The sequence below is a fragment of the Delphinapterus leucas genome, chromosome 1 (assembly GCF_059928025.1).
Source record: "Delphinapterus leucas isolate spDelLeu-1000000601 "Yukka" chromosome 1, BTC_Dleu_Yukka2, whole genome shotgun sequence".
NCBI classification, from domain to species: Eukaryota; Metazoa; Chordata; class Mammalia; order Artiodactyla; family Monodontidae; genus Delphinapterus; species Delphinapterus leucas.
Genome location: NC_143129.1, coordinates 132726254 through 132751388, shown reverse-complemented (window position 1 = coordinate 132751388; position 25135 = coordinate 132726254). Strand labels below are relative to the sequence as shown.

General features: G+C 35.9%; 1 protein-coding gene across 1 annotated transcript in view; it reads left to right on the top strand.

The window, feature by feature from the left end:
• The first annotated feature begins 16038 nt into the window (after positions 1-16038).
• Positions 16039-25135, top strand: part of IL23R (interleukin 23 receptor) — a 54860-nt gene continuing 45763 nt past the window's right edge. Inside the window, exons 1-2 of the mRNA XM_022581145.3 lie at positions 16039-16108; positions 19018-19314. Coding sequence (XP_022436853.1) covers positions 16039-16108; positions 19018-19314 — 367 coding nt within the window. The remainder of the gene's footprint in view (positions 16109-19017; positions 19315-25135) is intronic.

The following is a 25135-nucleotide window of genomic DNA, read 5'->3' as shown; positions in this document are numbered from 1 at the left end:
TTACACATAACTGGCACTCAGTAAATATTTGTGGAATTAAGTGATCCCTCACCCAAACCCCTGGGTTAAAACTAGATCCCCTCTTTTGTCCAAGTAAACCCATGTTTACTCTAATCCACCTACTTTATGCTGGAGGTTCATATTTCAATCATTTCCCATCATTTGACTGAAATTAAATCCCTAAATTACACTGGGCAAGTGAGTCAGCTAGTTTTTTAAAGGTCAAAATATTTGTTGCCAAAAGGCCAACAGGTTGAATTTGATCATCCTTTAGGTTAAGACGTACTTTAGCTTTAAGATTCTTTAGCTTTGTGATATATACAGTTAATTCTTTTTTCCAATCATAAATAAATGAATTTCCAGGTAACCTTCTTAAGGATAGCTAGAAAATTTGCCTTGGTTTATTTTTCCTTATATCTTTACATAGGAATGTTCTGGGCTCAGTCCTAGGGCTTCTTCCCTTTTCTACCTCTAGTTTATATCTACTTTCTTGGTAATCTCACTCTGCTTGCGGTTTTAAATTCATCTCTGTGCAGAAGACACTCAAATTTTGTATCCCACCTGTATCCCTCCTCTGAAATTCAGACTGATATGACCAACTGCTTATTCAACATCACTGTCTGGATGCATAATAGGCATTCTAAACCTAACATGGTCTAAAATAAATTCCTAATTTGTTTCCCCATTCCTCTGCAAAATATCTTCCTCTTCAAGTTTTACCCCATCTCAGTTAACGGCCACTTTACCCAACCTTTCTAGTTGCTTAGGCGAGAATCCTTGAAGTCAAATCACGGTCACTCCTCTTCTTAAAACACTCCAATAGCTTCTCATCTCAACTGTCAGAAGAGCTGAAGGCCCATGGAGCCTGACACTATTGCCCACCACCCCTTCACTGCAGTTATTTCCCTAACCTCCTTTCCTTCTGATTTTATCTCCCACTTTCATCTCCCCTTGTTTACTAAGCTCCTCCCACACTGGCCTCCTTATCTGTACTCAAATGCAGCCCAGAGCTTCTTTTCTTCCCCTTCCCTGCCCCCCACTGTTCTGCCTGCCTGAAGCACACTTCTTCAAATTAACTCCATGGCCCCTCACTGAGTCTACCAGATCTGTGCTCAGATATTATATTCCAGCAAGAGCTTCTCTGAGCACACTGAACTCTGTCTGTCTTTCCCACTTAATTTCTCTCCAAATGGTACCACCATCTAAAACTATATTTCACTTATTTATTTTACTTACTGTCTGTCTCCTCACATTAGAATCTAAGCTCCATGAGGACTAGATTTTTGTCTGTTTTGTTTACCCCTTTATTCTCAGTGGTGGAATAATTACTGAAACATAGTAAACACTCAGTAAATGTTTCTTGAATAAATGAATGTTCTCAAAGTAGATACATAAGTTCACAACAAATACAGACAGAACAAAATGATGAAGAATAATTTTCTTTCACTCGAATTATACCTTTCAATGAATGTGTCTAGATGGCAAGAATGACTCCATGGTACATTTTACATTGTTAATAAAAAAAACACTCTCATTCAGTTGTTTTTTAAAAATACATATGGGTAGAATGGCAGAGAAAATATGCCAAAGTAAAGCAAAAAAAAAAAAAAAAAAGGCTCTCTAAAAATTTATTTTGCTACAGAGGATACTCTAAACAAGTTTCCTTAGGGCAGAGTACTTCTGGTGATAAGTGAGTAATTTTAGATGGTACACAGGTAAACATTTTCATTTAATAGCCATGTGATTATTTTAATGTGTGTTAGGAAAAACAAAGCTAGCATATCACAGCTGTGATCTTCTGGATGTGACTTTTTTTTTTTTTTGCGGTACACGGGCCTCTCACTGTTGTGGCCTCTCCCGTTGCGGAGCGCAGGCTCCGGACGCGCAGGCTCAGCAGCCATGGCTCACGGGCCCAGCTGCTCTGCGGCATGTGGGATCTTCCCGGACCGGGGCACGAACCCATGTCCCCTCAATCGGCAGGCGGACTCTCAACCACTGCGCCGCCAGGGAAGCCCTGGATGTGACTTTTTAAGGTGAGGCTACAACAGGAAGAGCTGTGGTAATTTGTGTATCACACGAATCACAGGAGTGGGACTCAGGCCTACCCATGATCATAGTGAACCTCCTCTTGGAACTGTTCATAGAATGGATAACGGATGATGCTGTTCACTAGTATGTTTTCTTACATACTGAATTTTCAAGCCCATTCCTGCATTCTTTTCAGCATTAAATTGAAATGTCGCTTTGAAAAGCTGTTGAATGTTGAGTACTGGAGTATTAAAATGGTTGCCCTAGAAGCATAATCTAGTCACTGTTTGGATGCACCAGCAAAATCCCCCTGAGCACACACATGAAAACTGAAGAGGAGTATTTAAATGATGCTTTTCAAATTGTCAATTGTATAATCCAAAGTTCTCTTAAATTTCAGATTTTTACTTTTCAAAGAGATGAACAGAGGCAATGAAAACCATCGAAGATCATTAGCTTCCATGCGCCCAAGTCCTCACTCTTTCATTTGAGTTGATAGAACTCTAAATCTTTCTGAAGAAAGCCTTCAATCTTCAAAATTGTTTTCATGAATGGATTTAAAAGTAGAATATCTTACTGATATCTCTGCTAATTTGAACAGCTTAAAATCACCCTTACAATGTGAGCTTCCATTATAATTATACATGAAGGCCAAGTGAGTGAGGGGCCTGAAAAATAGAGTGATGAATGTGTCTTGATCATGCTATATTCTATTATTTTTTAACTGAGAAATTCTCTAAAAATATTTTAATATCATGAAACACTTCCTAAATACTTTTCCCCACTGATTGGCAGCGGTAAATGGATAAAGAAAACTCTTTTATTCTATTACTTTCTATTATCTTTAGCAAATGATATAAATTTTCCACCAAAGTCAATAATACTAATAATAAATGATAATAAGTTTCATTGTTAATAATAATTATCTTTATAGCAGTAAACACCTACATTGAGAAAAAAGAAAGATCACAAATAAACAACCTAAATTTACATCTCAAGAAACTAGAAAAAGAAGAAAAAATTAAGCTCAAGGTTAGCAGAAGGAAGGAAATAACAAAGATCAGAGCAGAAATAAATGAAACAGAGACTAGAAAAGCAATAGAAAAGATCAATGAAACTAAGAGCCAATTTGTTGAAAAGGTGAACAAAACTGACAAACCTAGACTAAGAAAAAAAGAGAGCAACTCAAATAAATGAAATCAGAAATGAAAGAAGAGACATTAAAACTGATGCTGAAGAAATATAAAGATCATGGACTACTATGAACAACTATATGCCAACAAATTGGATAACCTAGAATAAACAGATAAATTCCTAGAAACAGATAACCTACCAACATTGAATCATGGAGAAATAGAAAATATGAAGACCTATAACTATTAAGGAGATTGAATCAGTAATCTAAAGTCTCCTAGCAAAGAAAAGTTCAAGACAAGATGGCTTCAATTGGGAATTCTACCAAACATTTTAAGAAGGTTAACACCAATCCTTCTCAAACTTCCAAAAAATTGAAGAGGAAGAAACATTTCCAAACTCTTTTTATAAGGTCAGCATTACCATGATAACAAAGCCAGACAAGACCATAAGAAAAGAAAATTACAGGTCAATATCCCTGATGAACATATATGCACAAATACTCAATAAAATACTAGCAAACTAAATTCAACAGCACATTGAAAAGGTCACACACCATGATCAAGCCATGTTTATCCCTGGGATACAAGGATGGTTCAACATCCATTTATTGATATTCAAATCAATGAATGTGATACACATTAACAGAATGAAGGATAAGAATCATATGATCATCTCAATAGATGCAGAAAGAGCATTTGACAAGAATTCAACATCCTTTCATAGTAAAAACTCTCAATAAATTAGGTATAGAAGGAATGTACCTCAACATAAAAAAGGCCGTATATGACAATCCCACAGATAACATCATCCTGAACAGTGAAAAGCTAAAAGCTTTTCCTCTAAGATCAGGAATAAGACAAGGATGTCCACTCCCATCACTTCTATTCAACATGGTACTGGAAGTCCAAGCCAGAGCAATTAGGCAAGAAAAATAAATCAAAGCTACCCAAACTGAAAAAGAAATTGTCTCTGTTTGCAGATTTTATATATAGAGTAACCCTAAAGATTCCACCAAAAAGTAACTAGAGTTAACAAACAAATTCAGCACAGTTTCAGGATACAACATCAATATACAAAAACCAGTTGCATTTCTATACACTAACAACAAAATATCTGAAAGTGAAATTAAGAAAACAATCCACTTTAATAGCATCAAAAACAATAAAATATTTAAGAATAAACATAACCAAAGAAGTGAAAGATCTATACACTGAAAACTATAAGTCACTGATGAAAGACACTGAAGAAGATATAAATATGAATGAAAAGATACCCTGATGTTAATCAATGAAGTTAGAACACTCCCTCACAACATACACAAAAATAAACTCAAAATGGCTTAAAGACTTAAATATAAGACATGACACCATAAAACTCCTAGAAGAGAATACAGGCAAAACATTCTCTAACATAAATTGTAGCAACGTGTTCTTAGGTTAGCCTCTGAAAGCAATAGAATAAAAATAAATAAATAAAAAAATGGGACCTAATCAAACTTATAAACTTTTGCACAGAAAAGGAAACCATAAACAAAATGAAAATACAAACTACAGACTTGGAGAAAATATTTGCAAATAATGCGCCCAACAAGGGATTAATTTCCAAAATACACAAACAGCTCATACAACTCAATAACCAAAAAAAACAAACAACCCGATCAAAAAATGGGCAGAAGGCCTAAATAGACATTTCTCCAAAGAAGACATACAGGTGGCCAACAGGCACATGAAAAGTTTCTCAACACTGCTAATTATTAGAGAAATGCAAATCGAAACTACAATGAGGTATCACCTCACACTGGTCAGAAAGGCCACATTAAAAAGTCTACAAATAATAAATGCTGGAGAGGGTGTGGAGAAAAGGGAACTTTCCTACATTGTTGGTGGGAATGTAAATTGGTGCAGCCACTATGGAGAACAGTATGGAGATTCCTTAAAAAACAGAAAAGAGAGCTGCCATATGACCCAGCAATCCCACTCCTGGGCATATATCCAGAGAAAACTATAATTCAAAAAGATACATGCACCCCAATTTTCATAGCAGCACTATTTACAACAGCCACGACATGAAAGCAACCTAAATGTCCACTGACAGAGGAATGCATAGAGAAGATGTGAGACATATATATATATATGTCTCACATCTTATATAAAAAAGAATGAAATAATGCCATTTGCAGCAATGTGGATGGACCTAGAGATTATCATACTAAGTGAAGTAAGTCAGACAGAGAAAGACAAATACCATATGATATCAATTATATGTGGAATCTAAAAAAAAAATGACACAAATGAACTTATTTATGAAACAGAAATAGACTCACTGACATAGAAAACAAACTTATGGTTACCAAAGAGTAAAGGGGTAGGGGATAAATTAGAAATTTGGGATTAACATATACACACTATATATAAAATAGATAATCAACAAGGTCCTACTGTATAGCACAGGGAACTATATTCAATATCTTATAATAAACTATAATGGAAAAGAATAGAAAAAAGAATATATTTATATATAATATATATAACAGAATCACTTTACTGTACACCTGAAACTAACACAACATTGTAAATCAACTGTACTTCAATTAAAAAGAAAAGCAAAGCTATCCTGTTTCCTTGGATTGGAAAAATTAATATTGCTAAAACGTTCATACTATCTGAAGCAATCTACAGATTCAATGCAATACCTATCAAAAGTCCAATGGCATTTTTCACAGATATAGAAAAACAACCCTAGTATTTGTATAGAACCAAAAAAGACCTTGAATAGCCAAAGCAATCTTGAAAAGAAGAACAAAGTGGAAGGCATTACACTTCCTGATTTCAAACTATATTACAAAGCTATAGTAATCAAATCAGTATGGCGCTGGCATAAAAATAGACACACAGACCAATGGAATAGAAGAAAAAGCCCAGAAATAAACTTATGCATATATGATCAATTTTTGACAAAGACACCAAGAACACACAATGGGGAAAGTATAGTCTCTTCAATAAATGGTGCTGAGAAAACTGGATTTCCACATGCAAAAGAATGAAATTAGACCCCTATCTTACATCATTCAAAAAAATTAACTTGAAATTACTTAAAGACTTAAATGTAAGACCTGAACCCATAAAACTCTTGGAAGAAAACACAGAGAAAAAGCTCCTTGACACTGGTCTTGGCAATGATTTTTTGGATATGACACCAAAAGCCCAGACAACAAAAGCAAAAATAAGCAAGTGGGACTACATCAAACTGAAAAGCTTCTGCACAGCAAAGAAAACAATCAACACAAAGGAAAGGCAACCTATGGAATGAGAGAAAATAATTGCAAACTATATATCTGATAAGGGGTTAATATCTAAAATATATAAGGAACATACAACTCAATAGCAGAAAAACAATCTGATTAAAAAATGGGCAGAGGAACTGAATAGACATTTTTCCAAAAAAAGATACACAAATGGCCAACTGGTAACAGAGAAGGTGCTCAACATCACTAATCATGAAGGAAATGCACATCAAAACTACAGTGAGATATTACCTCACACTTGTTAGAAGGACTTCTTTATCAAAAAGACAAGAGATAACAAATGTTGCAGAAGATGTAGAGAAAAGGGAACACTTCTACACTGTTGGTGGGATGTAAAATGGTACAGCCATTATTGGAGATAGTATAGAGGTTCCTTAAAAAACTAAAAATTGAACTACCATATGATCCAACAATCCCACACCAGGGTATATATCTGAAGGAACTGAAATCAGTATCCAAAGAGATATCTGCACACCTATGTTCATTACCTTTATACACAATAAATGCAATAACCAAGCTATGGAAACAACCTAAGTGTCTGACAAGATGAATGGATAAAAAAGATGTGATGTATATATACAATGGAATATTATTCAGCCATGAGATAGAAAGGAATCCTGCCATTTGCAACAACATGTATGAATTTGGAGGACACAAAATGAAATACACAAGACAGAGAAAGACAAATACTATTTGGTATCACTTATATGAAGAATCTAAAAAAAATAAAAAGTGAAACTCATAGAAACAGAGAGTAGAATGGTAGTTCCCAGAGGCTGTGGGGTGGGGGAAATAGGGAGATGTTGATCCAGGGGTGCAAACTTTTATTTATAAGATGAATAAGTTCTGAGGATCTAACACACAGCATGGTGAATATCGTTCATAATACCATATTGTATACTTGCTAAGAGAGTAGATCTGAAGTGTTCTAACAAAAAAAAAAAAAGAGAGAGAAAGAAAGAAAAAGAGTAACTATGTGAGGTGATGAATGCACTGATTATCTTGATTGTGGTAGTCATTTAACATATGTATACATATACCAAATCATCACATTGTACATTTTAAATATATATTGAATACAATTTTATTTGTCAATTATACCTCAATTTAAAAAATATTTATTATTATTGCATTTCTGGTATGGCCTTCTTTTCTTTGAGTCACTAAAGACTTAAGGTCTCTTTTAAAGAAGATGGTAGAAGAATGAAGGAGAATTTAGTGGGATAAAAACTCTTCCCCCCCCTCCACTTAGAGTTGAACTTGCATAAATAAATGTGTACACCAGTAGACATATCAACAATTGCCTCCAGCTGCCTCATATTTTAGAATCGACTAGGAAGTAATCTCCTCTTTATATCCTTCCCTTTAAAGACTTCCTGTCCTTAATGTGTTTAGTATTTTTTAAATGTTTTTAAATGATCATATACAATATACTCATCCTAAAAAATAGGAAGTTATAGAAAAGCAAAAGGAAGAAAAAGTAACCATAATTCCATAATCCAAAGAAACCACTATTGATATTTTGGTGTATTTTTTCCACATACGGATTTTGTTTGGCTAGTATAGGTGAGAACTAGTGGTCTTCCAAATGTTTTCCTTAAATACCCTTAAAATAAACTTTAAAAACTATGTACCCTATTGCATATTTTTAAATTAATGTCTAAAATATTAAACAAAAGTCTAAAAAAGTTTACTTCCTTTTAAATAGAAATTACTGAATATTTTACAAGATGAAATAAGTGAGACAAGGCTGTTATAGGGACAAATATGCCATGATACAGCTTGATAACAAAACCTTTAAAATTTTACTTGATTTCTTTCAGATTTGCTGTACTTTATTGATAAGGTAGTTACACATGACTTTTATCCAATGTGTCTAGAAAAAATATGACAGTCCATCAAAAATCTCATTTACATTTAAGAGGATAACCATAAGCCCCCCATATTACTTCTGATGCTCAGCATTCAGACTATTCCAAAATGGGCCCAAATATCCCCAAATTGGCTAAAATTCAGAGTACATCAATATGGGCTGAAATACAAGTATTTTAGTAAGCTTCACTTTTCTAAAAAATGTATACAATGCAGGAAAAGATTAGAAGCCTTATGAGTTTAACGCACCTTGATTAGTAATCAGAAGAGTTCTCCCTGCAACCAGTATCTCCATTTCTCTGTTTGCTTGGTACCCTGGAGCTAATTATACCCAGGGTCATGCACAATACTGAGATTTGGGGTGGAGGGATACCATTCTTTAAGAAGCGAAAGAATGACTACTGCGAACCCAGGCTCATTCTCAGAGAAATCAAATGTAGGGAAGTGCACATTAGGAAGTTGAAAATCTGGAAACTGATCTCCTTAGGAGTATGCATGAAGTCTCCAAGAGCTACAGTTGTACACTGAAGGTTTTGAGTTCACCTCCGCTTCTGAGCATTCTTAAGTCTCTAAGAAACTCATAGGAAATAAGATAAAGTTGACCTTTAATGCACACCTCACAGGAAATGGTGATGATTCAGCCAGTGGCACCCACTCCTCCGATAGAACTGAATGAGCCATAAGGTATTTGATACTGAGAAATACTGAGCAGATGCATGTAGGGTACATGTAGGGTCCTTTGGATGAGTCAAAAGATTTATGGTATTTATTTCTCTTCAAAGCAACTACCTAACTCTTTATGAATAATGGGATTATTAATTCAGTAGTTGAGAAAATAAATAAAGTGACATCTCTTTTATCTGGCATATTAGAAGAATGAGTTTTTCCAGGTAAAATTATCATCAAGAAAATTATAACTCCAAGGCCATAAAGTTACAAAAGTAATTTCAACATTTTTGACAGAAAGTTTTCTGAAATGAATAATACTGTCTGTTACATTCTTAAGACTGCGGAACTGAAATTGTACTTTTCGTAATTACTCAGTTGTGAGTTTTGAAAAGTAGGGCAGGCCCAGACAGTGAGCTGGGCACTGTTGGTGAAGCAAAGTGATATGGTGTGGTACACACCCATTGGAGGATGATGGGGTAGAAGTAGAGGCAGCTGAAGGAGGAATGCTGGTACCATAAAAAGGCAAAAGATTTACATGATCTGAAGAGAAACCAGAGTTATTTGGTATCATAAAATCTAGTTCAGAGTCACAAGTGTGAGATCAAACTGCAGGGAATAGGTACGAAACCAAGCCTGAGTCACTGACCCAGATCAGGTAAACTTTGCCCTACAGGAGTTGGCATTCAGGGCTGAAGCTTGCAAAAGTGTGAACCTGAGGCTCCTGTATATTCCTCTCTGATCCCCTAATTGTTTTCATATTTTCTATTAGCATTTTTTATTGTAATTTTAAAATACAATTTTGTTTCCTACTTCAGGGTCCTTGAAAGCCATTAACATCCTCTTCCGTAGTCACAACACTTAGCCAGTCTATGCTGGCGCACAGAAGGCACTTAAGGCCCCTTTATCAGGCCTGTAACAATAGAAGGGCAGGGTGACACAGTCAATTATCCAAATAAGTCTTCAATTGCACATGCAAACGTCAGTATATTGAAGAGTGCAAAATGGTTCTTTACTCCAGGCTCAAGTCCCTTATTGCAGTATATACAGAAACCACCTTAAAGAGACCTGAGGAGTGGCTCACTGCCCCTGCACAAGTCCATCCACAGTCACAGTGGGCTTTTCTTCTCTCATCCTAAATTTTGGGGGGCCCACCCATGCAGTTGCCTCTCTTTTGAATGTTTAAAGAAGAAATTGGGAGGAGGAAGCCACTTTCCTAGCCAAATGTCTATTAAACAATTAGACTATTATTCTACTATGAATTGGGGAATTGCTTCAAAGCATAACTCCTGGTTTTTGCCTAGGGAAAAAGAAGCCCTCTGTCTTATCTTTGTGCTGCAGTTTCTAAAGGCCCTTTTCTGTCATCTTGGTTCGATTTGTGACTGCCCAAGGAGGAAGAGTGGATACATGTCTTGCCCTTGGCAGGGAGTGAGGAGGGAATCCAGTCACACTTTAGTCATTGTAGTACAGTAAGCCCTCTCAAATGGGAACACCTGTTTTACATGGTGTAGCAAGAGACTGGGCTGTACCACTGTATCCTAGCTACCAAGAATTGTGCAGATATGTACAAATGTCTGCCCTGAGCATATCCATATATTAGGGGACTTCCTCTGGCCTCTATGGGTAGCCGTTGTCATCTTCTCTCCTGCAAAAAACAATTCATCCAAACACCCATCAGTCTCCCCACCCTTCCATAATATTGATTTCCTTTTTTCCACACAGAATTGCTAGATTACTATGGCACAAAACTTTAAGCCTCCCAAATCAGGTCTACTGAATGGGATTTGCATATTTAGTGGTACCTTCAAAGGGATGGCTTAGGAGCTTTACACATGATTCAGACATTCTCCCCTACTAAAGCCACTTCAAAGAAACGCAGTAATCAAAGTAGAAATAGTGTACCTGCTTTGCAAGCACAAATTCAAGAGTTCCCTAGTCCTCCTCTCTAACCAGATTATCTGCCCTAAGCCAGGCCTATTTAAAAATGTTGGGGCTGCCATATCACTTCCCTATATAGAGGTGGTAGGTTTTCCACCTCTATTCAGAGTCAGGGAGTCACTAAGTTCCCATTTCAGGGATCAACAGTCCACTCCTTGTTCTTCTCATTCCCACCCATATAGGGCATCTGAGTTCTGAGGCAAGATAGATCCCTCTAGGTTTCCTCCCCAATGCTAGATGAGTGTTGTTAGGCAACAGTTTAACATTCCAGGTCTTGGTCCAGCTATACTTCTTAAAGTGGATGATCCTAACCAATCCACTTCAAGGAGCTCCTTCTAGTAGTCAGTTGGTTTATGACAGTGTCGCCACTGGATGGGGAAACTGGAGATATTTTCAATCCACAATAGGCAGGTAAATTTATAGAAAAGCACAATTGCATAAGGACTACAGTTCTAGCTGTTTTCTTCTGTTCTGAAGTTCCCTAAAGTGGATTTTTTTTTAAGTTGGAAAAAAGCTAAATGTTGCATTAAATGTATTTACCCTGTATGTGTTAACTCAAAATATACTTACTAACTTAATATGATATATTTTCAAGATCATGCATTTTACACTCAATCACCCTTTTCATCCCCTCAGCCGACAACCATTCCAAACTTTTACCAAATGCTAGAGAAAAACTTGAAATTGTGTGACTTTTAGAAAATAAACAAGGTTTATTACTTGCAGGCTTGTAAGATGGTGACAAGATATCTTCCAAAATGGAATAATTTTGAAAGTAAAATGGAGTGTTATGTGTAATTACCTTGGGACAAGTTTAAATTGCACTGTCCCAGGATACCCAGATGGCAACCCTGCCTATGGAAAGCAAGCCAAGACAATGGGTTTTGATGCTTTCTGATTAGCAAGTGAAGTCAAACCATTTACATACAAGATTTTATATAGTCGATCCTCATCATTCCAATTCTGTACTTGTGAATTTATTTACTAACTAAAATTGATTTGTAACCCCAAAATCAACACTTGCAGCACTTTGTCAGTCATTTGTTGAGATTTACAGAGTGGCGAAAGATTTGAGTCACACAATGTGCAAGTTCCCAGCTAAGAAACTTGTTTCGGCATGATACTGTAATCAAGTGTCCTTTCTCAAGTCTATTTTATAGCTACATTTTTCACATTCTGTGCTTTTTTTTTGGTGATTTTTCTGTTTAAGACGGCCCCCAAGTATAGTCCTGTAGTATTGTCTAGTGCTCCTAAGTGTAAGAAGTCTGCAATGTACACTACAAAGAACACCCGTGTTGCATAAGCTTTGTTCAGATATGAATTATAGGGCTGTTGGCCCTAAGTTCAATGTTAATGAGTCAACAATATAAACAGAAACACACATAAACAGAAACACACATAAAGCAATATTACGTATTGATCCATTGATAAAATTGTAAGCAGAGACTCACAGGACAAAGAAACAAAAGAAAGAATCACTAAAATAATTAATGAATTGGGCTTAATCAAAATTAAAAACTTCTTGCAAAAGATGTTGGTAAGAAAATGAAAAGATAAGGTACAGACTAGGACAAAATATTTGTGAAACATATGTCTGATAAAGGACTAGTTTCCAAACCACATATAGAACTCTCAAAACTCAGTAACAAGAAACATAATAAACCAATAAAAATGGACAAAATATTTGAACAGACTGTTCACTAAAAAAGAGATATGCATGGCAAATATCTTTGAAAAGATGGTTAAGAAGTACCACCAGCCCCCATTAAAATAAATAAATGAATCCTGATTTGCACTGAGCTGTCCATCAATCTCATCTCCACTGTCCGAATTCCTGAAAGATTAGATGATGTCCTCTCCTTTATTTTCTATTCTAATTCACTTCAATCTCCTTTTTGCCCCCATTTCTTTTCTGAAACTATTCTCAGGGAAGACAGACTTTTGTTAAATTCAACACTACCTGTTAGTTCCTATCATATTTAATCTCTGACAATTTGACACTTGGTCACACACTTCTCGTATCTCTTCTTCTGTCCTTTGGTCAAGATTTTTGGCTCTGGCCACCTACTCCCTTCCCTTAGCTCCCTGGATGTTCTCTTTGAGTTCTCTTATTCTAATCTTACTTTTAATACTATTGACATGCTGAAATCTTCTAAATTTAGATCTTCAGCTCAAACTTCTCTCTCAAGTTTACCCAAGTCTCCAATATCCTACCAGTCTTCTCTGAACATGCTGTAAGCTCCTCCAAATCACCATGATCAGAACCAAATTCATTACTTCCCCACCCTCACTCCTCCTTTTTTGTGCTCAGTTAATGCTGTTATCTGCTGAGTCAGCAAAAGTAGCCACAGAGTCAATCCTTAAGCTCCCAAATTCTTAGCCCCACACAACTACACAGCTGTTGAATTGGCCTCCACAGAGCTCTCAGGTGTGTTTCCTCCTCTCAGTTCTCACTGCCTTTGCTTTGCCTTAGGCCTTCATCAGACTCTGGTTTTCCATAGCCTCCTAACTGGACTCTCTACCCTCATTCAATTCTCCACACAGTAATTAGAATTATCTTTCTAAAAATCCAACTTGATTATGTATTTCTCTGCCTAACAATCTTTGCTATCTCTGACACTTTCTGATAAAGGAAGTTGGGGATTTTTGTTGTTGTTTTGGTTTTTTTTCAGCTGTGTAGCCTGACAAGCAACGGCCAGGTGGCGATATGCAGCTGGGTGAATGGGAGGACGGACAGGAATACACAGGAATACAAAGCCCATTACATTCTGCCACTGACCTAATTTTCCAGCTCAAATCCTTTTCCCTTCAACCTGGAGAAACAACCTGCCAGTCCCAAACAATTTACTTGCACCTTCTGTTCTTGGTATGTGAAATGTTTTCCCATACCCTCTCCTTCACGGTTTAGAAAATTGTTACTGGTGATTAAAACCCAGTGATAGTCAAAGACATTCTTATTCGTGTATTCCAGTGGACCTCAGCCCTGGCTGTTCCTTGTAACTACCAGGAGAGGCTTTTTAAAAATATCGATGCACAAACATCCACTCACAGAAATTCTGATTTCATTGGGTACAATAAATTTGAGCATAGGAATGTTTTAAATATTCCCCCAGAGTATTCTAATGTGCTAGGTGCAAAAGATATAAAAATTGAAAAGACAGTATGGAGTTTCTAACTTCAAGAAATTCACTGTGGAGGAAATTAATAAATTAATTGTCATTTACAATATAAAGGAGTACAAAGAGTGAAAAGATATTCATGTAGAACAAATAAGGAGGCAAGAAAAGGTGTGTCGCAGAAGTCTCCTGGTGATGCTTACTATAAACCAACCAAATAATTTGACAATTATTTTATTTGGTTGTAGGATCCTGCTAAACTTTGAACAATAGTTCAAAGCCACTAATCTGTAATTTTATCATGTAAACAATACAATAAAGCAGATGTTCTGTGATTAATCACCATTATATCTTTAATGCCCCGAACAATACCTGGCACATATTAGATGCTCAAAAATGCTTGTTAAATACATGAATGGTCAACAGTAGTATTTAAACTTTCTTTTCTTAAGAAATGGGTTTATAATGGATATCACTGTTGGTTGCAAATGAAAACTAAGCATCATATCTTTGGTGTCAAAGATTTTGATAGATAAAGCATATATATGTGTTCTACTTCTTGGCTGAGACAGATTATTTTAAATTAAGATGAGGAAAAAAAAGTACTGACAAAGCAGTTCACTTTCAGTAATCTGGGTTTTCCCAAATAGTGACATAAGAGCCAGTCATTTTGAATTGGACGGTTTGAGTTCCTCTTTGAGAATCTGAAATGTAGGTCGGTGCTTTGCTGACATTTCCATTTGCCTCATCACTGAAAACCTGAAGTGATCATTGACAGGCAGGCAGTGAGGAAAGAAGATGTGACACAGGCGACAGCCTGGCTCTGAAGTGGAATTATGTGCTTCAAACACGTTGAAAGGTAAAGAGACAACGATCATCTAAATACTCAAAAAACAGCTATATTTTCTTTTGGAAATACATGGGCCAAGTTGTCTTCTCTTAAAAGTTCTTGTGGTATTTCATACAGTGGTTACTGATGGAAGTTGAATCTGTAATATTGTCTATCACATCACTTTAAATAATATTATTGCGTATGTTCTATCAGGTGAGTAGTTAACTCCTAACTGGGAACATTTTAGGGCTTGTTTCGCCTATTATTTATAAAGTGAAGACCTACTATTGTTAACAAATTATGAAAGGGATCCTTATATTCATAAGTCATGGGGACCCCAGTTTTTAAAAGTGTTATCAGGTATCTTGTGCTATTTGATGAGTCATGAGTTTTGTTGTTTTATATGAAAGGCTCAGATTTTACTAAAGAGATAAAAATAACTGAATAATGTTGATTATTGAATAATTTATTCAATAATGTAGGTAACTGATTACCTGAATAATGTAACTCCAGTTGTATACTCATGGCAATATTGTTTGGAATTTCTATAAGGTATTTCTTTTGAACTCTCTACAGATAAAAGGGCTTTCTGTAGATTTAACTGGTGATAGCACATAAGCCTTTGTCTCACTTTCTCTTGCTTCATTTTGAATGCTTTTTTTTCTGAAAGTTCTGACATTTTTGGCTTTTCCTGAGTTTTACTTATCAAAGACTAATATTTCTGGAGCTTGATAGGCATGTAAACCTGGTCAGGAAAAGAACTGAGCATCAGGGGTTAGAGCAGAAAGAGATTTCTGATGAAAGAGACAAGATTAGAAGGAGTTATATTTTATCAAGGGTCAAAATGTCCTACTAAGGTAATTCATAGTGATTTTGGGAGGGTATAAAATTCCATACTTTTGCTTTACTCCTCCACCTGTATTCTACCTCCTCGCGCTCCAGGAACTCCTTTGCCCTGTTTCCTTTACCTCCCCCTTCCTTCCTTCCTTCCTTTTTTTCTTCCTAATTATTCTCATCAAAAGCAACTGTTAGAAAAAATGTTATGCCTTTTAGTATTTTATTGCTATTTTATTAAAATATTACAATTTAAACATTTTTCATATTTTTTCTAGAGGGCGACAAAGAGCTTTTTCCTGCCTTTGGTCATGAATCAGGTCACAATTCAATGGGACGTGGCAATAGCTCTTTACGTATTCTTCAATTGGTGTCATGGAGGTACAGTGTTTTGAGTACCTATTGCTATTTTTTATTCAAATAAAATGTTGAGTGTTTATTATGTTCATGGCATTATGCTAGGATCTCTGAAGAATAAAAACTTATTATATTCAAAAAATTATATGCACATAAAATTATGTGGAATGAAATAAAGTCCAACCTCCCTACTAATTCAGGATTCATTTATCAAGCATCCTAACAGACAGACGTCTAATTCTTATACCAACATTTCCACGAAGGAGCTTATTATTTTGAGTTGGCATATTCTATCTTTGAATACTTTTAACTTATATGATAACTCATCAAACATTTCAACTTAATTCAATTCCACAAACCATTTATTGACGGTTACCGTGTGTCAGGTGCTGTGCTAAGCCTTGTATTCCTTTGTGCAGTAGTATTATGTGCTATTATTATTCCTATTTTGTAATTCACACAAACATCTGGCATTATGACAAAGGCATACACAGATTTTAGGAGTCCAGGAGGGAGATCATCAGAAGTTCAGGCAGGGCAGCCATCAGCATTTGAGAGTTTCTGCTTAGCATCCTTGGCAGGTGACAGGGATTCATTTACTAGGAGATAAGCAACACCAAGGCAGGGTTCTAGACCTTGAAGGAAGCTTTGCAAATCATGCAAGTTACTCAGAATAGTGACAAAAGCAAAACTGTCTTCTGTAGGTTGGGACACATTATATTAGAGATATAGAAGTAGCCCCACCTTGAGAACTAGAATCCTTCCAGCAGGATATTGGACACTTCCAGAGTCAGACCAACAGCTATCCAAGATTTAGTAAAAATAAGACACCAGCTACTTTTTCCAGCTTCTGGAAATATGCAAATGATAAGTAGGACTTCTGTTTATATATCCAAGTGATTAATATAAAGCATAGAGAAATAAGACAAGCCCGTGTCATGTGGCATTAGAGACCTACCAGCTGTCCATTAAAAATTATTCTATGTATTATTGTTCAATCTGCTATGAATATTTTTAATATCATCCAGACTATCTTTTCCACGTTTTCTACTAGAACATTTTACCCCTTTTTAACAGATTTGCTGAATAAAAAATATACTATGTTTAGCATTCCTCTGACCAATCTAAAAAGAAGAAATTAATGTTTTATATGACTTATTTTAACATATTAAAAAGAGAAATTGACAATTTTTCGTATGACTTATTCTTATATAGTCCATGTTGATTCCTGCTGATTACTGATTTTTTTCTATGTACTGAAAAATGATCAACTTACTAATTTATTCTTGAATGTTGTGAAGCTCAGCGGCCCAGTGTTTCTGGGGTTCTTCTTTATTCCACTTTTGAAAACCAGGAGAATATTTGTCCAAATCTGAAGTCTTCTGACATTTTTGATATTTTCTGTGTATTCTCAAACACTACTCACAATGGTTTCATGAAAGTATTCACAGATTTTTTAAGGTGCTCAAGATGCAGTTTGTCTGAACTTGAATTGTTGAACTTATTTAAAGCAGTCAGATGCTTTCTTAAAACTTCTTTCCATGTCTTTGCCTTCAATTCCCTATTGATAATGATGGAATTATTTTTAGCATTACCTCAACATTTAAATATTTATAACTTATATGTAAATGTTCATTACATAAATGGCCATATTCAATTATACTTATATTATAAAAAATTTAACTCTTTTTAAAAAATTAATTAATTAATTAATTAATTTATTTATTTTTGGCTGCATTGGTCGTTGCAGTGTGCGGGCTTCTCATTGTGGTGGCTTCTCTTATTGTGGAGCATGGGCTCTAGGCATGCGGGCTTCAGTAGTTGTGGCACGTGGGCTCAGTAGTTGTGGCTTGTGGGCTCCAGAGCGCAGGCTCAGCAGTTGTGGTGCACGGGCTCAGTTGCTCCGCAGCATGTGGGATCTTCCCAGACCAGGGCTCGAACCCGTGTCCCCTGCATTGGCAGGCGGATTCTTAACCACTGCGCCACCAGGGAAGCCCCAAAAATTTAGTTCTTTAAGCTTTGAATTCCAAAGATAAGAACTTTTAAAAATCAAATACTGACCTTTAATTATCACTATTTTGATAAGGTTTTAAGATATTCTGATACAGGTATTTCCAGAAAAAGCCTACAATAAATTTTCCTTGATGTGAATTTAATTTAATTGATATTGCATAGCATTGTCATTCAAGTTTATGAAAATGACTTTATTGTCTTTTGGTTATAAAAATAATATGTTATTATATAATTTTAAAAACACAGAAATATACAATAAAAAATTACTCTAACACACAGAGATTATCATTGTTAATATCTTAGTGTATTTCTTTTTAATTCATTCATCGAGTTATTTTTAACATTGAGCCTCCATTAAATATGTTGTTTTGAAACTTGCTTTTCAACTTAAAAGTGAAGAATTTTAAGTGGTTGTCAAGCAATAAATTTTTGCAGTTAGTAATTAGTACTGATTTTACTCATTAAACTCATAGTTTTCTGTTAAAAGTAGCCTTTATCAAGTGAAAGTGAAAATAGCTGGTGAAAGAGTGAAAGATTGAGTAGCTGGTTAATGGGGTTTGGATTCTGCAGTGCCAATTCTTATTCCTAATGTTACCTTTGAAAAATGAGGTAGACTCAAAAAGTCTCAGTCCTCACCTTTAAAACAGGAGAGCTAATCATATTTGCTCTTTAGACAGCTAGAGAAACTTAAAGGCTGAAAGCTGACTCTAGTCTTGTGTCATGCTGCCGAACATCAATAGAACACGGTAAAAACACACTTTGATAAACTAAACAAATGATACTCTGAGTCCTAAAACTCTTTTCCAATGGTAATTATTCAGTTAATCGAAAAAAACTTTTAAATGCAATAGCACATTCTTCTGAATCTCTGGTTTTAATGCTTTACATGGAATTTTTAATTTTATCTATTTGTTTTCCAGGAATTACAAATATAAACTGCTCTGGACGCATCTGGGTAGAACCAGCCACAATTTTTAAGATGGGTATGAATATCTCTATATATTGCCAAGCAGCAATTAAGAACTGCCAACCAAGGAAACTTTATTTTTATAAAAATGGCATCAAAGAAAGATTTCAAATCACAAGAATTAATAAAACAACGGCTTGCCTTTGGTATAACAACTTTCAGGAGCCACAAGCCTTTATGTACTGTACTGCTGAATGTCCTGGATATTTTCAAGAGACACTGATATGTGGAAAAGACATTTCTTCTGGATGTAAGTGTTGAGGTGCATTCAAAATCCAAATGAAAGTTAGGCTAACAATTAACTGGTAATTACCAATCTTGTCTAAAAATAGAGGCAAATTAATATAGTTCACTTCTTGTATTAGTTTAATGTAGGAGTTGCAAATTCAAATGTCTCCAGGGGCCAGGCTGGTGAAATGTGTGAGTTAAGGAGGCTGGTGGGATCCGTGCAGAGAGGAAAGCACAGAGATGGTCTACTGGGCTCAGCCACTGCCCAGCTTCAGCATCTATGAGGGTCCAGTATCCCTAGATCTTTGGACACTTCAAAAGAAGACAGAAGTGTAAATTTTCAATGTGAACTCTACAAACTTTAAATGTTTGTATGCCAATGCATTCAAAAAATAATTTTTCAACACTAGTCTGGCCAAACACAGCATATGTGCAGGGCAGCATCCTCAGATTTTCACTGTTGCTCTTCTCATCTGTTTTTTACTTAACATTGTTATCCAAACTATTCAATAATATCAACCTTGAAGCAGATCCCATTGAAAAATTTTGAGGCTAAGATTTAGGAAGGAGAAAAACATTTGCAACATTAGCTTTGTGTCCCTGCTATACTTCTTACCATCTGTGTGACCTTGGGCAAGTTGCTTAACTAGTCTGAGCCTCAATTCCATGTCTGTAAAATGAGGCTAATTATATTGGCTATGGTAAGCATCAAATTTCAATAATTCATTTGAAAGCATATTATACACTTTAAACTACAACATTAATGTGCCTAAACCCTCTTAAATGCATCCTTTTGATAAAACATGGGGAGATTCTGATACAATTCCCTGCACCTAATGTCACTCCCCTAATTGTGAATAATTGTGTTTGTTATTATAATTATTAAGAAAAAAATTAATTAAGTTAATTTTTTAAATATTTGGTAAGTTCAATTTGTGTTCATGGTATTCTGAAGGTGTTTAAGTTACTACAGTAATATGGGCTGGCTTGTATAATTATACACTTAACTCTTGGTTCTACTATTATGAAGGAAAAATCAGTAAGTTCAGCACGGTTTTAACCCAGAGGTTCATTCCCTACAGCATCTGGGCCCATTTTCAGTGAAAGATAGAGGGCTTTGGGTCTTTGTCATGCTCCCTTTCTCCATACTTTTGAGAATCAAATCTGAGTTCTTCCTCATCTCCAGTCCTCAGCTAGACAGAGCAAGCCCACCTGGCCACCTCCACCTGCTCCTTGAGGGGATGTCTGAGAAGCAAGAGGTTTCCTTGTTCTCAAGTAAGGCTATCGTCCTGCTGGGCTCCTGATCTCTGTGATTTTCAAGAGAGAAGAGCCATGGGAAGTGGTAGAGGTCAACGAAGGAAGGAAATTAGTAGGTTTTGGAGTCAAAGAAAAAATTTATGCCTTAAAGTAATACTAACATGCTAAACTTGCCCTAAATTGTAGGAATTGAAACCACAAGTAGACATCTTATCTGATGTCTAAGGACTTCTTAGCTTGTCCACATCCTCAGGAAACAGAAATAACCCTTCATGCTTAAATACTTTCCTATTTATTCTTTGGGGGTGTGGTGGGGTGTTGAGAGAATATTTCTTTAGAGGGCAAATGAGTAACTTTCACAGTTGTGTGGAAAGGTTAGTTTTTAATTAAAGCCAGAGTAAGAAAGGAGGCAAAAGAAGTACGCCTCCTTCCCTCTGTTGCAGTTTGGGTGACAGGTTATTGCCAACCGCTCTCCCTGTGTTGCCTGAGGCCCTCTGCCCTCAAACACAACCACCAGGCGATGTTTAGGGCCAGGAAATGGCCTTTTCTCCCCTTCTAGGACAACATATTAGAAGCACTTATACTTTTTGCTGATGGCTGCTTAGAAAGAACATCATCCTTTCCACTTATTTACTTTGTGAGTTGGAACTTCTTACATAGACCTCTGGTTATGAGCGTGAAATTGTAACTGCCATGTAAGGGTGTACTCAAACCCCTGGATTCAAGAACCCCTGTGTTCTCAAGGCTCTGCACTCTTAGCAAACAGAACTTTCTATTTAAGTAGGTCAAGCAAAGGTTTTTGAGGGGTTTTGTGGTATTCTAGAAATCACATTGCTTTCACTGGATCACTTTGAGTACAGGATATTCATCCTGTGAGCTTTATTGTGTCAACTTATCATCACTGTTCTGAACAAAATGATTATGTGTATTTTTTTAAACTGGAGACAAATCATAAAAGACAAAGAGAAGATAAATGAGTTGTTGCTGTTCCTAAAAAGATACCTAAACATATTAAAAAGGTTCTGTACCTTAATGTGTAATTTGTGAAATACAAACTATTATTATCACAGTTTTCATTTTTAGCCATAATCTTAAAAACTTCCTAGATTCTTATCTGTGATTAAATGCATGCATATTATGAAAAGTATTCTATTAGAGTCACACCATTCACGGGATAAAATACTATAAGATGTCTTTATTCATTTAAAAACACCAGATTAAACTATTCATGAAAGTCATATATCCACATAATCATTTATTTAAAAGTTTAAATATCTTTGACTTAAATTTTAACCATCTTTGATCTCTACTTGTCATCAGTGCCTAGAAGGCACTGAATATTCGTCTTTAACATTGCTACTAAGTCTCATTAGTGACACAATAGGCTGGTCTGCGTGCTCCTTAGGTAAGGAATTATGGAGTGATCTTTGCCAGAAGTATTGACTTTCTTTTAATTTTAAATTCTTCTCATTGTCATTTTATTAATCAAGCCAATCAAGTCATGAAATAAACTTTACTAAGTGGTTGGTATGCACCAAAAATGTGTTAAACGATAGAAATTCAGAGAAGAGGGGATCACAGACAGTGCCTTCAAGAAGCTCTCAGTAGAAAATGATACTTGGCTAAACTTTGAATTAACAAGAAATCTGGCCTGTGAATAGTGAGGGACCCAATGGTAGGGGAGAGGTGCAATTAGTAGGAGAGAGCAGAGTGTTTTCTGCTATCTGGCTGTACAGAAGGTTTTTATCCATAGGCATTTAATAACCTGGCAATGAGATCTAAAAACAATTCGGTCTTATTCTTATAACCATATTCACATTCCCTTCTTTACATAGCTTCACATTAACAAATAGTGTGTATATTTGCATGTGTGTATATAATCTATTTGATCTTTTGCAAAGTTAATTAGTTACCAGACACTTCAGAGAGAATGCTGTGGCATAACATAGCCCAAAAGACTGACAGCTGTCTTTTAGGATGGCCAAATCAGTGATACTCTGTCTGAAACCAGAGGGAAAAAATAACTTCAGCACAGATCACTGAGGGACCCCAACTCAATCAATATCCAAAATTATTTAAATTTATGTTTCCACAGCTACCTCCTTCAAGGCTCAAAGAAAACTTAAAGATTTCTTTTATCCTACTTGGAGTCCAGTTTCTCCCCATTGTAACTTGATACTACAACTACACATTTTAGTGTGTTCTTACTGTGTGAAAACACGTTTTTTTTGGTTTTTTTTTCTGAGAACGCCAAGTTAAAGTTTTATTTTTTTTTAACATCTTTATCGGAGTATAATTGCTTTACAATGGTGTGTTAGTTTCTGTTTTATAACAAAGTAAATCAGCTATACATATATCCCCATATCTCCTCGAAAATATGTTTTTTAATTGTAAAATCAAATTGCATTCATGTAGAAAGTTTTTAAAATTTTGGACTAACAAAAAAGAAATACTTATCATTTCTATAATCCCATAATCTCACTACTAACAGACTCCCTCTTTAATAATTTGGAATATGCCTTTCAAGTTTCAGTATTTTTCTCTCTCTCCCCTTCTCTATCTCTCTGTTTGTCTCTCAAATGAGACTACTATACTATACTATTTTTTTCACCTTATCATATGGCCGGTACTTACTTACTTAATTAAACATATTTCTAGTGCCTTCCAAAGGCCATATACTTAAACTGTCTTCTATAACTTTGTTTTTGGATGTATTTTAGGAGTGCATTTTGGGTTGTTAAGGTGGTCTCCAATTCTTTCATTATTAGGAACAACACTTTAAGAGGCAAACCCTTTTTAGCCAAATATTTTTGTATATCTATGAACATTTTAATATGGTTGCATTCCTAGATTTAAAATTGCTGGGTCGCAAGATATTACTCCCACTTTTAAAGGTTGTGATATGTAAAGTGCTCTCCATAAAGGTTGTATCAATTTGCATTCCCACCAGCAGTGTGTTAGAGGATTTCCCTGAGTTCATTCCAATACTGTGGATTAACATTTTTCAAGATCCTTGCCAATTTGATAGATCTAAATGACATCTATTATTGGTTTAATTTGCAATGAGGATAAATTTTTCATATATTTATTTCTTCTTTTATAAGTAGTATTCTTGGTAGATGATTTACAGGTGAAGTGCAAGAACATACTTGTATTTAAGATAAAGCTTTGGGTATAACTTCAGGTGCATAAATGTCTGCATTTTTATTCTTTCTGAGCCCCCATCCTTTCCTTTTTTTTTTAATGGGAAAGAATTATCATTTTCTTTTTTTTTTTCCTTTTTTTTGGGCGCACAGTGAGGCATGTGGGATCTTAGCTCCCCGAGCAGGGATCAAACCCATGCCCCCTGAAGTGCAAGTGTGGAGTCTTAACCACTGGACTGCCAGGGAAATCCCTCTTGTCATTTTTTGAGTAGTCAAGTTTCCCAGGCAGTACTGCAAATGTAGGCACAAGCTGAGAGAGCCACACCTGAAAAGTGAGCATATGCTACACACTCAGTATTTCCATACTTCTTTTTTTAATCTTGATTCTTGGTAATTTATTATTGGATGATGCATCTGAAATTCCAGATGCAGTTCTACAGTTGCTGGGGTTTCATAGGCTTCAGAGGCTCCAAGGGCTCAAACAATGTCATTAGAACTCTCTCATCTTTTCTCATTTCTTGGGTTTTGTTTTCCCCTGTGTTGGCTTCATTCTTAAATAGACTGTTTCACTATGACAGCAAAATGGCCATCAACAACTCACAGCTCACATGTTACTCAGAGATAGCAGTTTCAGTGGGGGAGAAGCACCTCTTTTACAATGGCTCCAGAAGAAGATCCTTGGATAACTCTGATTGGTTCATCTTGAGTCATGTGTTCATTCCCAAGGGAAATACTCTGATTAGTTAGCCTAGGTCAAGGGTACACTTCTGTGTGATTGACAGCCCTTGGCATAGGGGTGGAGGTTGGGAGTGAGGGAGATGTCAATTCTCAAAGGGAAAGATGGTAGCAGACAAAAACTAACAATATTCCCCATAACAGGGCCACTCAGAGAAAGAGTTGAGGGCATGGGAGAAGGGAAAAAGAGAGAGAAACTAGAAATAGAATTCTATGAATGCCAAAAATTTTTAATCTTTTTTTATTGTAGTAAAATGTACCATTTTAACTATTCTTAAGTGCACAGTTCTGTGGCGTTAAGCATATTGTACATTCACATCACTGTGTAACCATCACCACCATCCATTCCCAGAACTTTTTTCATCTTGCAAACCCAAAACTCTGTACCCACTGAACAACAACTCCCCATCTCCCCCATCTCCCCAGACACCATCATTCTACTTTCAGTCTCTGTGTGTTTGACTGTTCTAGATACCTCCTATAAGTGGAATCATATAGTGTTTGCACTTCCATGTCTGGCTTATTTTATTTAGCATAATGTCCTCAAGGTTCATCCATGTTGTAGCATGTCAGAATTCCCTTTCTTTTAAAGGCTCAGTAATACTCCATTGTATGTATGAACACCAAACTTTTAAAGTGGGTAGTGGAATAGGTGCTGGAGAAGTAGATAGTTGCCAGAGCAGAAGAAAAACACCATGGAGAACCCTT